Source organism: Catharus ustulatus, chromosome 28, assembly GCF_009819885.2.
Source record: "Catharus ustulatus isolate bCatUst1 chromosome 28, bCatUst1.pri.v2, whole genome shotgun sequence".
Classification (NCBI taxonomy): domain Eukaryota; kingdom Metazoa; phylum Chordata; class Aves; order Passeriformes; family Turdidae; genus Catharus; species Catharus ustulatus.
In genome coordinates this window covers 4,669,272-4,683,992 of record NC_046248.1, presented here as the reverse complement: position 1 = coordinate 4,683,992, position 14,721 = coordinate 4,669,272, and the positions used below count along the sequence as shown (strand labels likewise).

At 55.7% G+C, this 14,721-nt stretch overlaps 1 protein-coding gene across 1 annotated transcript in view; it reads right to left on the bottom strand.

Annotated features, from left to right (window-relative positions):
• The window catches only part of NECTIN1 (nectin cell adhesion molecule 1), a 54,518-nt gene extending 45,502 nt beyond the window's left edge, over nt 1-9,016 (bottom strand). The window contains 1 exon segment of the mRNA XM_033081654.1: nt 8,443-9,016. Coding sequence (XP_032937545.1) covers nt 8,443-8,524 — 82 coding nt within the window. The 5' untranslated portion in view covers nt 8,525-9,016.
• Nucleotides 9,017-14,721: the final 5,705 nt, after the last annotated feature.

Genomic DNA, 14,721 nt, shown 5'->3' with positions numbered 1-14,721 from the left:
TGCTTGGGTGGAGATGCAGCCTCTAAGTATTCTCAGGCTTGCGCAAATATGGGAAATAAATCCTTGGAAGGTGCCAGGCTGGATGGGGCAGAGGGAGACTCATTTTCCAGATCACTTGAGAGCAGCCGTTATAAATCTCAGTGAAAGATGCACCTCCCCAGGCTGGCGATATTTTTAAACTCCAAGGGGAGAGAGAGAGAGAGAGAAGGGGGAGAGAAAAAGCACATTTTAGTATTTACACCACAGGCGAAATGGGTATTTAAAAATCAGGGTACATTTTCCAAAGTCTGTTCCTGCCACGCCAACAAATAAAGAATTTTCTTTCTATAGTGTGCTAGCTGGCAATATTAGCCCCAGAGAATTCACTGCTACCACCATCATTCTGTTGTGAGCTGAGAAATCAAACTCCCAGAAGGACTGGGGGAGTCAGGGGATAAAGGTTCTTTCACTGGCAAATTGCTACTCCAGCTCCCAACTGAATCAGCAGCAAATGCAAATCCTTGGAATCCTGCGAGTGACTCCTGCCCTGTCTGGGATGATGTCCCAGGGGAGTGTCCCAGCCCTGCTGAAGCCACCTGAGCTCTGGACTGGGAATCCATGGCTCAGCATGGGCAGGATCACTAGCCAGTTCTCCTTGCTGATCCTTTGCTGGGATGGAGCTGGTCAGTGCTGGAGTGGGCACACACGAGCTGGGTTTTGGGTGGACATCCAGGAAATCTTGTCAGGAGCTGACTGAGGCTGCAGGTGATGGGATGTGAGACTTCCCAAATAAGAACTGCCAGGGCACTGCCTTTCCCTGCAGCCTTCCTTCTCCTCAGTCCTGCTCCTGGGCACAGACAACATTCCCCCTTCACAATCTCTGCTCTGCTCAAGCCTTTCCCCTCCCTCCCCCCTCCCCAGCACTGCTGCCATCCTGCAGAGGATCCCATCCAGCTCCTATCAAAGGGATCCAGGCATCAGAGCATCCAGCAAATCCCCAAGCCTCCTGGAAAGATCAGAGCACTGTGATCACTCCCTGTGAGAGGAGATCCCAACAAGCCCTCCCCACTTTCCCTGGGTTCTCTCTGAACCCAAGCACGAGGTAAATTTGGCAGAGCTCAGCCTCATCACTGGGAAAAGTCTCTCCAAAAAACTCACACACAGAGAGCTCCTGGCCTCTCCTGCTCCCAGGCAGCACCCAGATATTGGGGGGCTGAAATGAAGTAAAGAGATCCAAGAACTGCCCTTTCCCCTCAGCACCTTGCACACAAAATAAACTCAACCATTCCCAAGGAAAATATCCAGCACTCCATCGAGCCTAGCAGAGCCAAGAGGGGTCCTGTATCCAATGGAAACTGGCAGCTGATATGAATTACAGCATGGCAGGGCTGCTGCTATGCAACACATCCCTGATCCTCAGCGGCCAGAAATGGGCACTGCCTTGGTTCTACCCCACATCCAGACATGTCCCTTCCTCCAGCATGGTCCCCAGACACTCTGGTGCTGCAGCTGACCAGGGGAAGAGCCCAAAGAGGCCCAGGAAGGAGCAGCTTGTGCAGTTGGGCAACACCAAATCTGCTGCTGCTTCCTGTTGCAGCCCTTAAAACAACATTGCCTTGGCTAAGTGAGGAGACAGGCAAGAAAAAGGAAATGCAACCCTTCCAGAATGGGGGAGATCTTCTTGTGTGTTCTTACAGCCCCTAAAGTGACCTGGATTATCCATCCTTAACGTTTCCTCTCGTTCTGGCACCTCCAGGTTAGGAAAGCCATCAGCACTGGTGGGAACAAGACTGTGGGCTTGCCTCCAAGGGGTCTCTGCTGGTTGTGTAGCCCAAGAAAAGTCAGAATAAAGCCCCCTGGATGCCTTTTCCTAAGAAAAAATGTAGCCAGAGCTTGGTGCAGCTCGTTCTCCAGTGAAAAGTGTCCTCCTGACTGCAGGCTTTGTAGGATGTTATTTCTAGGAGAGGTTTCAAGGTGAGGGGAAGCTCCATCAGGGCCGTGGGTTTGGGTGAGGGGTGAGTTATGACTGCACTGAACTGATAACTGGTAACTCACAGCTGATAACTCATCTGGCACCAGGCTCGTGCTGGCTCAAGGTTCATCCCTCCCTTGCTGCTCTGTCCTGCCCTGAGTGCCACAGCTCCTCACTCAGGGCAGCAAAACCATCCTGTGTCAAGCTGTTCTGCACAGAGATCAGGAACAGAGAGTGACAGAAACTCTGACCTTTCTCCTCCCCTACTTCTGCTATTAAACTCTCCCCTGTGTCTGTGACTTCTGCCCATCAGGGACCATTTGTAACCCTTGGTTTTACCAGGACACTCAGCACAACAACCTCTAATTACAGCTCTCTGCTCTTGAGTCACACATCAGCATCAGACCCTGAGCCCACAGCCAGAACTCTGCCCCCAAACTGTGCCCTTGGGTGGTGAAAATGGTCAGTGGAAAGCTGCTCAAGCAGCATTTCCTTGGTCCAGAGGGTGTCCTGCCAGGGGATAAGAAATGAAACCTGGTTTTGCCACGTGTGAGAACCTCAGTGCAGAGACACCGGCTGAAATCCTGGACCCACATGACACAGGTACAGACCCTGCACTGCAGCAGCCTCACACAGAGCACTCAGGTAGCCACAGAGCACTGCATTCCAGCCCCTCAGGTCCCTCCCAGACAGGCTGGAATGGCTCTGGAAGGGCTGGATGTCAGCCCTGGCTGTGAGCTGCACGGACCCACAGTCACTCCTGGCTGTGCCTCTCTCCAGCACAGGGGGAGGGAGGGATGGATCTTCCATGAGAGAAGCAAAATAGCCTCAAAATCAGCCTGGTTACAGGCAGGGACAGAACTGCAGGGAAGAGAGGTGGAGGCTGAGTCCTCTTGCCTAACCAGGCTTGGGAGTACCTGCTGTCTCTCAGCCAGGTGGTCCATCTGGTGCCTGCCGCTGCTCCGAGGCAGGGATGTGATTTGCAGGTCCTGGACCACATCTGGAGCATCCCTGCATGGTTGGGAGCAGATGGAAGCACTTTGCTGTTTCCTGCAGCTAGAAAGGCAAATAGGCTGGGATGGAGGACAGAAAACCCTTTCAGTGTGCTTTAACTCCCAGGGAGGAGAATCACACTGATCCTGCCTCTCTCAGGCTCTTCTCCCTGCACACCTGGAGGCTGAAGTGCTGTCCACCAGTCCCTAACAGGCAGGAAGGGAAGGGCTGCAGCAGACAGAGGCACAGTTGGGTGGATAACGCTTAGAAATGCTTCCCTCTTGCATCACACCCAATAATGTCAAGGCAGGATTAAAAAAACTCCTGCAGGGACTGCTTGGTGGTGGGGGAATGGAAAAGAGATGGTTCATCAGGTTGGGTCAGTTCCTCCCACCCATCCCCAGCACCCCACAAAGCTGCTGACATGGCAAGAGGCCTTTGTGCTCCCTGTCCTCAGAGCTGGGGACAGCAAGGGTCTGAAACTGGCTCCCCTTTTCATGGCCAGGAGCTGCTGTCTGTGTGCCCTGTGGGAAGGGCTGCAGTCAGTGCCCAGGTGGGGACAAACACTCAGTGGGCAGCAGGATTTGAGCTCCACACATCCCCAAGTGCCTTGGAGGCTGGGACACAGCACAGGGCACAGAAAACAGCATGGTGCTGCAAAGGGCAGGGAATTCTACTTCCCATTTCTCCATGTGACAGAGAAGGGACGTTGAACCCAGTGTGGTGACAGAGGAGAAACTCTCCTTCCTCCCACGAGCATGTGAGCAGATTTTCTTCTGCTACAGAGCCAAGGGGCTCCCCTTGAAATCCCTGTGTGTGTGCTGGGATGTGCCTCAATGCAGCCTGGACTAATCCTTCACTGGGAGAAGGCAGGAAAATGTGCACCTGGGAGAACATCCACGGCTGAGCAGCAGCCAGGAGGAACTGTGCCTCATTTCTGAGTTAAACAAACCTTCACCTGAACGGCTCTGTGGGCTCAGGAGCTCGGAATTCTCCGTGCTGGGATGGCTGAGCTCTGGTAATTAATACAAAGAGGTGTCTCCAATGCAAACTGGGTCCCTGCTCCAGTGGCTGGCGGCACCAGCTCACCCTTCAGCAGAGCTGCCCTGATTTAATCTGACGTTATTTGAAAAAGCAACATCTCCAGGGGCTGTGAGATTGGAGTACCTTTCTTTGTCCCTCCCTCATTTGTTTCTGCTTTTTTGCACTGATAAGCCTGGCTGGCCTGTGAAAGGGACTGAGCAAGAGCCACCAGCACCTCGGGCAAGGATGTTGCAAGACTCAGACCCTTTCTCAGCAGCCCTGAGGACTTTGGCCATCCTCCTGAGCACTGGCCAACTCATCCCTGCAGCTCTCACACAGCCCAGCTCCAGCTCTTCCAAAAATTTTTGGCTTGGAGCAAACCAGTGTGGTGGAAGGTGTCCCTGCCCGAGGCAGGGTTTGGAAGGAGATGATCTTTAAGGTGCCTTCCAATCTAAATCATTCTGGATTCTGTGATTTTTCCTGCAGTACTTGTCCCCGTCCCTATCTGCTGGCAGTGCTGTTAACTCCCCAGCGTGCTGGAGGTGGGAAAAAGCCTCCCCCTGGCTCAGGGTAGCTGCTGTCCCCCAGGCTGTCCCCAACCTGAGTGGCACTAGCAGAGGACACGAGGTGCCAGTGGCAGCCAGGCCTGGGAAGCAGGTCAGGGACAACCGGCTCTTCTGGTTCCTGCCATGATTCAGCCAGGTGTGAGCCCTGCTCAAAGGAGCCCTGTGGTGCCTCCCTTTAAGCCTGGCTTTTGTGGCTGGTCCAGCTGCAGCCCAGAGCAGGGGTGATGCAAGGAGAGATGTGCCAGGCTCTGCCAGCATCTCCTTGGCCACCAGCTCATCCCAAGGCCTGGATGTGCTGCTGGATGTGCCCCTGGTCTGTCCTTGCTGATGGGACTGGGCTGGGAGCTCCTGCCTGGTGAATTCTGCTGGTTCAGGGGGCAAAGAGCATCAGCCATGGGGCAGACACCCTCCTGCTCGTGGGCTGAGCTGCCTCTCCCCCAGCCTGGCGCCTCACCCACACCGACACACTCAGCAGATCCTCAATTCACGCCAGGGTAAAACCCGACCGGTCGGTTTAAGTGAGGTTTAATGAGAAAAAAAATCAGCCAAAGACATGCTTTTGCTTCCTGAAATAGCCTGATGCTGCTGTTTGTGAGTTTTGGGAGGAGGCAGGTGGCAGGAGAAGAAAAAGTAACAACTCAACCCAAAGCCTGAAGGACAATCTGGCAACTTTTTTTGCATTTTGGAAGCTACTTTGGGATATTAAAGCAGCTCTAGAAAGTACAAGATGGAGCAGATCCTACAGTGACACGCTTTGGCTGTTCCCAGCACTCCAGAGAGCTGCTGTACCTCCCCTAAATGAACCCTCCCTGCAGCTGCAGCCCAGTTTGACCTCAGCCCTGCAGGTCACCACGGCTCAGTCAATGCTCCTTTCAAGCGCCGCGGTGGAAAAACCCTGTGTCAAAGCAGCTCCAGCCACCTCTGCAGCTCTCCCCTGTGGAGCATCTCGAAGCATTTTACAAAGTGTTGCCAGGCCCCTCTGGGGGAGCAGGAGGTAGCCCAGCAATGGCAGAGAGGAATTTGTCTGCAGCCAGAGTTTGGGAGCCCAGATGTGCAGAGGCAGGACCAGGCACAGATGATGCCTCTGCTCTGTGTGCCTGCATCTCAAGCTGCAGGAGCTCCACGGCGGGGATAAACAGACAGATTGTTAAGGCTTGTAAAGCATAAATTTAACTGCAAGTGTTCTTAACCTCTGCAGATCAGCTGCCTGGGATCTCTCCTCCCCTTCCCCCACGGCTTTCCAGTAACCCCTGTTGATATCAATATCTTGAATGGAGCGTGAATTGATACCTGGTTCCAAGTGGATGGGCATGGAAGGCTGCAGGAACCATGAATTGAATCTGTTCTGGACGATTGAACTGCTCACATTAAAGATAATTTGTAAAGCAGATTTTTATACGAGACTCCTTACAGCTTTTACAGCGGCGGAACTTTTATTTCCTTATCAGAGGGAAAAAAAAACCTAACATTGTCTGAAGGGGGAGGTGGGTGGGAACAGAATGAAATGGCATTGATCAGCTGGACATGAAAGGTTTTCCAGAGAGCAGGCACTGCTCTGATCCTTCTTGGATGTTGGGTATGAAACCACATTTTCCAACAAGTCCACAGCTACTAATTCACTGGTAGTAGAGGATCCTGAGTTTCCTCTCCTTGTTAAGCAAGCTTGTCTGTGTTCAAAGCTTAAACACAGCTTTATATATGTTTATATATATGATTTTGGCACAATGCATCGTGAACTCGAGGAAACTACATGCCTCAGGAAGGCATCCAGACCTGGGGTCTGGTAAAGACTCTTTGTGCAGCACTGTGCTGGTCCTTCCCTGCAGCTCTGGGTCCATCCACAGCACCCACATGAACGAAATAAATGAATGAATATTCAATATACGGGATCAGGCACTCCTGCAGCTGCGGTGCATCCACCACGGAACTGGTCGGGCCGAGAGTCTCGCCCACACAGGCTGCAGGGCAGCGGTGCTCAGGGCCAGGCTTTGGGGAGGATGATCCTCCTGGAACACTGCGGAGCTGGCTCTACCCCGGCCTTGGCAAGGCACCACGAGATGCACCACTGGCTTATCCTGGCAGAGCTGTCAGCGGGACAGTGCAAGACAAACTGCCACGCTACTGCAGTGGCAGGAGATGAGCCTGCCCGCCTGCTGGCAGCACAGCCCCGAGAGCAGCCAGAAATAGGAGATGTGCAGAGAAAAAGTCTCTCTTGGCAGGACAAGGTGAGATGCCAGGCTGTGTCAGGGTCACTGCGTGTCTCCTTGGTGGAAGCAATTCCCAGGGAGCACAAAGTCCTTTTGGTTCAGGCGGCGCAGGCACCACAGCGTTACTGCCCCTCCAGTGCCTTCCCCGGGGCTGACAGGGGGGAGGATGAGGAGGGAAGGCCGGGTGAAGAACAGCATGGAAAGTTCTGAGACTCCTTGAGAGGAGCCAGAGCTCAGCCAGGCGCTTGCCTGCAAGCGCAGAGCAGCGCAGGGAGCCCGAGGCTGTCCCTTCCGTCACCTCTTTTTGCAATGCACAGCAGATCCCTTTGTCCTGGGAATACCGAGGTGCACCCAGCCCTGCTTTCTCATTGCCCTGTTAACCTTTTCCCTCTCACAGCCTCCCCGGTTTCTGGATCACCACCCCCTCCCATTTCATCTCTGCCCTCATCCATTTTAACCAGACCATCCAGTCGCCGTGATCTGTTGATCTCCCATGTCCTGGTGTTATCACAGCCCTGTCTCTGCCAGCGCCAGGCAACTCTGGGCCCTGGCATTTGCTCTGATGGCCCAGAGCTCACCCACTGCGGCCACATCTCAGTCCCAGCCCAGCCAGCCTGGCTGCTCCTCTGGGACGCTGCCCCAGCCCCAACAGCGGAGTAGAGGACGCAATTCCCCCCTGCCTTCACCACGACTTCTCTCCAGCCGCAGATCCCAGCGCTGCTGCAGGCACAGGCTGGATCAGTCCGTGCCCGCTGCCAGCGCCCCAGCCCCAGCCACCGGCAGCCGAGCCCCAAAAAGGCAAAACATCGCCTCTGTTTGCATCTCTCACTTCATTCACAAGCTGTAAACGCAGACTGCCGATCCCCTTTCCACGGCTCCGGCTCCCGGAAAGCCCTCCAGGATGGCATTAACCCGTTCTGCACTGGAGCAGAATCAATGAGTCCCCGCAGGGCACTCGCCGAAGTGGGTCACTGTCCGCTTCCCAGCGCTGCGCTGGAGCCCGGGGCAGCTCCCAGCCCAGGGAAGGGACACTCGGACTGCCCTGCCACCCCGGGTGGCTCAGAGAGCTGGGGAGCAGTCGAGGCACATCTCTGCCCGTCCCCAGATGGATCAGAACCCGAGGGATGGATCGGAACCAAAGCCATGAATAAGATGCCATCAGGCAGCCAAGCTCCAAGGCAGTGAAAGGAAGCGCTGAAAGCTGGGAGCGGTCCAGCCCCTCCGCGAAAAAGCCCGTGGGAAGTGTGTGCGGAGGGGAGCGGGGATTTCGGGGATGCTGGAGAGCCGAAACCCTCCATCTCTCCTCCCGAAACATCTGCGCTCCGTGCCCAGCCTCGTGGCTGCCTTTCCGGGGAAGCCTGGCTGCTGCGCCTCGCTAGACGCTGCTCGATCCAAAAAGCAAACAAACGGCCTCAGCTCCCCGGGCTCCAGAGCCCGCTGCCTGCAGCTGCTTCCAAAACAAACGAGCGTGTTGTTCCGAGCCGAGCCGGCGCTCAGACCGGCCCCGACTCTCTCCCACCCTCGCACAGATGCTCCCACACCTGCTCCAGAGCCGGGCGCGCACCCCAAAACGCCGATCCCACCCTTCCGCAGCGCTCCCCGCACCCCTTTCTCCCACGGGCACCCCGCAAATCCCCTCCGGGGCTGCGTCCAGCCCCGCAGCGCCCCGGCGGAGCCCAGCGCCCTCCGGGGACCGGCTCACCTGGTAGGAGCGCGGCTGCCAGGATGCAAACTCCGATAGTCCACCACGATGCACGGCAACTTGTCTGCAGCCGTGAAGCCATGAGAGTTCCTTAAGAGCGATGGGCAGGGGTCGGTCTGGCAGCGCCGCGGGGCCCCCCACCCTCCCAGCCCCCGGTGATGCTCAGGTCTGCTTGAAAATTAAAAAAAAAATTTTAAAAAATAGGGAATTTAAAAAAAAAAGATCGTAGGTGTGTGGGGACAAAGAGGTGGCGGGAGGGCTCCGGGGGGAGCTCCGCACATCCACGGGGCCCCTCTGGGCGGGCGCGGGGCGCTCCGGCCGCGGGGCAGCGCGGGCGCTTCCTTCCGCAGAGCCCGGGCGAGTGGAGAGGGAAGGGCGAGAAGGGAGAGGGGTGGAGGGGGGGGTGGAAAATGCGATTTAAAAAAAAAAAAAAAAATTGAGGACAAAAAAAAAAAAATCAACCAAAGAAACCCCAGACAAAAAAGCAAGAGAGGAGGCAAAACAAATAAAGAGCAGCGAGGCAGAGCCCTCCGCGGGCTGCGGCGGTGCCGTGGCTCCGGCGGCGGGGCTCGGCAGCCCCCGCCCGCTGCCCGCCCTGCGCTGGGGCCCCGGCGGCGCTCAGGCGGTGCCGGTGCGGGGCCGGGCGCGGCGCTCCATGGCCGGGCGGGGGGCGCGGGGCCGGGCCGGCCGCGGGTGCCCGGGTGCGGTGCCCGGGTGCGGTGCCCGGTGCGGGGCTCGGCGGCCGCGCTCGCACTCACGCACACACTGGCGGGCGGAGCCTGGCCCCGTGATGTCAGCGCTGCGAGAAGGAGGGAGCAGCGTTAACCCTTCGCCCGGCGGCTCCCGGGGATGCGCGGCGAGGGCGGGACGGGGTGGCCGGGCTCGCCGCCCGCCCCTCCGGATGTTGGCAGCTGGCGGCAGCTGGGCTTTGTTCGCCGTGTCCGGCAGCGCCGCGCGGCACAGGGCGCCTCGCCGTGGGCTGGCGGAGGTGCTCCTGCCTCGCCACCCCGCGCTCGTGGGTTTGAGGTTGTTCTGAATTCCCTCCGGACGGCGGAGCGGCCCGGCAGCGGCTCTGGACCTGAGCGCGTTTTTCACCCTGCGCGATGGAGGCTAAAGCGGCAGCCCGAAACGCCTGGGATGGGGATGGAACAGCGTTTTCCTGGGGCCTGCTGGAGGAAGGAGCTTGTTCTGGCCACCTTCTGTGCGCGCTAAACGAGGGGATTCAGAGCTGGCACAGGAGCTGATGCGCAGGAGGAGGGGGCAGCGGTTTCGCTGCGCTTTGTGGCAGCCTTCATTGTGCGGACACAGACACAGCCTTTGTGGATCTCTCGCTAAGGAGGTGTTGAGTCTGCCACTGCCCCGGCCTCTGCAAGGATGCTGAACCCCAAACAAAGATGTGAACAGCAATGACAACAAGCAACAACAAAGTCATGTTGATTTCAAGCTCCATTAGAACAACACAGGAACAAATCAATGCCTGGCAGGCAGAAAAGGACGGAATCAGTGGGGAAGGATACCACACATAGTGGGAAAAGGGAAAGGGGGGGCAGCCAGCAGCTATAAAAAGATACCCCTAAGGACCCCTTCAGCAGTCTCCTCCTCCTTTTAATTCCTTTAGAAGTTAATTCCTGTTCAAGGGAAGGATGGGCAGCTCTGTAACAAAGCGGATTAGCCAGATACAAGGTTTGTTCCGAAATAACAAAAGTTATTGCGTAGTAATGAGGTTTAGTTAATAGATTTGCAGACTGTAAGGCCGCTGGGATTCCTTTGGACATCGTGCCCGTGGAGCTGAGGCTGCTGAACTGATGAATGCTGCCTCCTGCCTCCTCTCTAAAGCTGCAGACCTGGGCTCAGGAGCGCAGCCCCCCATCCTTGTGGACAGGCAGGCTGTGGGGAGCTCCCAGCATCCTTGTTGCTGGTTGCTTTTCCTGCCCGTGGAGTGTTTATCTGTCTAATTTCAGTTTTAATCCATAAAATCTCATTATTTCCTTTCCCAACTCCATTAAAGAGATACCTCTGATGAGACATTGTTCCCCTGGGCAGGTCTCTCTGAGTTACCATGGAGTTCCCCACATTAACAACTTCCAGCTTGCTTTATTCCCAGCCTTACACTCCTTTTTCTCCCATTTATTCTGCTGTCACTATCTCATCCCTGAGATCCGTGGGGCAGCCACACCTCAACACTTCTCCTTTCATCTTCCTGCATTTCAGGTGGGGGAAAAAATTCACATTTCTCTTCAAGAATCTGGGGAGATTTGATAGAGCCTTGAGGCCTTGGCCTCCCAAATCACAGACCTCAACCATGTGAGACAAAAATGTAAATCCATTTAGCAGCAGCAGCAGCAGCAGCAGTGGACCATTAGCCCTGGTGCATCAGGCCTGACTTTCTGAGCCAGAATGTATTATTTTCACGATCCTGCACAAAGCAAAACCCATCACATTTGGCACAGTTCTGGCTGTTAACTTCTAAGATTTATTACACAGTGCCATGGGGCCCCTGTTCTGCAGCATTTTGTGAGTCCAAAATTTCCGTGAAGCCCAAGGGGACTTGTGCATGAGCAGGAGAGGCGGGAGCAGAATGCTTTGGTTTGGCAGTTTTTTGTTATTTCTAGGGGAGGAAGATGATAATATGTAACATATTTAATTGCATCATACTTTGTAATTTTTTTTAATTTGGGGAGGTCTTTATGTGCATGTCCTCTGAGGGGCTGGGGCAGCTGCCTTCTGCTTTGCTAGATCTGCTGGTTTAGCCCATTTTTTACTCCCTTGTTCTACCCCTCACACCTGTGTGTTCCCAAAACTCATACCAGAGATGTGGGAAAAGAGCCCTGACTGTGCCTGATAAGACAAGGGATTTCAAGGTTCCTACTGCAGGAACACAGGAATCACTGTGAGACTCAGAAATCCCTTCCATAAATCTATAAATGTTCCACCAGAAACAAAAAAAAAAAAAAACCCAACCCACCTGGTGCCTCAGACAGAACTGGGCTGTGAGGAATCCCACCTTCTCCAAGGAAAATAATTTCTAATACTCTGATATTTACCCTCTCTTGGGTTTTAGGGGTGGTAAAAGTCTCATTTCAGGTGGCAAGTAGCCACCAAAACAGAGATCCAAAGCCTTTCCTGTGCACCCCTGTGAAATCTGGTTTAGGCACAGACCCTGGACGTGGTGTAGGAGCCTGGCCCACACTTACATAAGTTGTCACGCCAATATTGCTCTTGAAAATTGCCATTAGAGCATGAAACAACACTTGGCTGGGGGGAAAAAAAATAAAAAAGGAAAAAACAACAGGCTGGCAGTGTTTTGTCCTCCCAGCATTTTGGCTGTTCCGCCAGCTCTGGGGTTTTCTGCTGATGCTGCCGTGTGAGGTAACGTCTCCTCAGCAACCTGCTGGAATGGGAGCTCCCCAAACCCTGCCCACTGGAAAATGTGGTCTTGGGACAGAGGGCAGGAGGGGTTTGCATGGGGTTGGGATGGGACTGGGATGGGGCTGGGATGGTGCTGGGATGGGACTGGGATGGGGCTGGGATGGGGTTGGGATGGGGTTGGGATGGGACTGGGATGGGGTTGGGATGGGGTTGGGATGGAGCTGGGATGGGATTGGGATGGGATTGGGATGGGGTTGGGATGGGGTTGGGATGGGGTTGGGATGGGGCTGGGATGGGGCTGGGATGGGGTTGGGATGGGGTTGGGATGGGGTTGGGATGGTGCTGGGATGGGGTTGGGATGGGGCTGGGATGGGGTTGGGATGGGATTGGAATGGGACTGGGATGGTGCTGGGATGGGGCTGGGATGGTGCTGGGATGGAGTTGGGATGGGGCTGGGATGGAGTTGGGATGGGGCTGGGATGGTGCTGGGATGGGGTTGGGATGGTGCTGGGATGGGGTTGGGATGGGGTTGGGATGGGGTTGGGATGGAGCTGGGATGGGGCTGGGATGGGGTTGGGATGGGATTGGAATGGGACTGGGATGGGGTTGGGATGGGGTTGGGATGGAGCTGGGATGGGATTGGGATGGGATTGGGATGGGGCTGGGATGGGGTTGGGATGGGGTTGGGATGGTGCTGGGATGGGGTTGGGATGGTGCTGGGATGGGGGCTGGGATGGGCTGGGATGGGGTTGGGATGGGGTTGGGATGGGGCTGGGATGGGGTTGGGATGGGGCTGGGATGGGTTGGGACGGGGCTGGGATGGGGTTGGGATGGGGCTGGGATGGGGTTGGATGGGGTAGGGATGAAGCTGGGATGGGGTTGGGATGGGGTTGGGATGGGGTTGGAATGGGCTGGGATGGGGTTGGAATGGGGCTGGGATGGGGCTGGGATGGGGCTGGGATGGGACTGGGATGGGGTTGGGATGGTGCTGGGATGGGACTGGGATGGGGTTGGAATGGGGCTGGGATGGGGCTGGGATGGGGTTGGAATGGGGCTGGGATGGGGCTGGGATGGGGCTGGGATGGGACTGGGATGGGGTTGGGATGGGGCTGGGATGGGGCTGGGATGGGGTTGGGATGGGGCTGGGATGGGACTGGGATGGGGTTGGGATGGGGGTTGGGATGGGGCTGGGATGGGATTGGAATGGGGCTGGGATGGGGTTGGGATGGGGCTGGGATGGGATTGGAATGGGACTGGGATGGGGTTGGGATGGGGCTGGGATGGGGCTGGGATGGGGTTGGGATGGGATTGGGATGGGGCTGGGATGGTGCTGGGATGGTACTGGCACTGGAACAACTCCTTTGGATGGGATCTTCCCTAACGAGCTGATGCACATCCTTCCCCAGGGTAGAACAGTTCCTGGAGTCAGGCTCGTCCAAATCTTTCTGAAGCAGCTCCTGTGTGCTGTGGAGTGAGCACAAAACCAGGGCTGGACTGATGGATGGCCCTCGGGGGAGCCAGGAATTCCCCCAGTGCCTTCCCAAGCAGTGGCCTCTTCCCAGTGGCTCCCTGCCGCTTGAAAGGCTCAGTGGGGACGACACCTTCTCAGGGATTTTCACAGTTATAACTACCAGAAAGTCTCGGAAGGAGGGGAGGAGGAGGGGGGAAGGGATTGCTCTTTAGAGCATTCCTCGGTTGGGTTTTTCAGCTGCTTTTGTTTGCTGCAGAGCCCACAGCAGAGAGCTGTCACTCGGAGCTGGGAGCGCGGTTGACACTCCTGTCTGTGCCGTGTACCTGGTGTGTATTTGCTGCAGTGCTGATTACATTAACTCCTGTGTTTATAAACATTTGGAATCAGTGCAGAAGGCTGCGCTCGGCGGAATTTTAAAGCCGGCATCGGTTTTATTTTTGCTTTTTCATCTGTAAACACACATAATGCAGGCAGCAATGAGGGATCGGAGGTGCAGAGGCTTCCTGAGCTGGTTCCGTGCTTGGCTTCACTTCTGAGCTCTCCTGCTACACCTCCTCCATGAGCTCACATATACACAGCACACATGCACTGCACAGGCAGCTCACCCTCCCTCAGACCTCCGTGCACCATCCTATTTTAAAAGGCAATTCAGCACTGAGAGTCGTTCCTGCCCTGCTGTTCTCTGGATAGGGCCAGCAGTTAGAGGAGGAATTAAGTCTGAACTGGGGAGAAAATTGCCTCCCAGTTAATGGGAGCTGATGTGAGAAGCAAGCAGGCTGCAAACAGCAGTGGGGTTTTTTTTTCTGAGCCCCTCTGCTGAAGGTTTGTGAGAGCCTCGCTGCTGTGCTGTCTGAGTGCCTTCACCCTGGCAATCCCCACAGCACCCCCTTGTGAGGCAGGAATTAAAACGTAATCCTCATTGTACATGGAGAAAAGAAACCCGGGGGGATTAGGAATCCCAGCCTGGCAGGAAGCAGGATGAGTTCTGCTATGGATTTCCAGTGGGAAGCAGCTGGAATTGCAAGGCTGGGGGGCACCCACAGTTTGGAAATGCCCTACAAGGGCTGGAGTGAGTGGCTTTCAATCCAGCCAGCCACATGCTGGGGAGGAATTTGGGCTGGAATTTGGGCTGGAATTTGGGGTCTTGCTTTCAATCCAGCCAGCCACACGCTGGGGAGGAATTTGGGCTGGAATTTGAGGTTTTGCATGGATAACAGTGATGCAAACAAGCTCAGAGCACTGGCCCGAGGTCTGGCCATCAGTGCTTTGTGTGGGCTCTGTGTCAGCCTGTTCCCATCAGCAGAGAATGATTCCATCATCAAAGCTGTGAGATGCCTCAGAGAAGGAGCTGCTGTCCTCCCAGAAGGAGCTGATTGGGAAGAAGGGATGAAAAGGTGTCTCACACACACACAAAGCTCTGGGGAGGGCCAGAGGCAGGC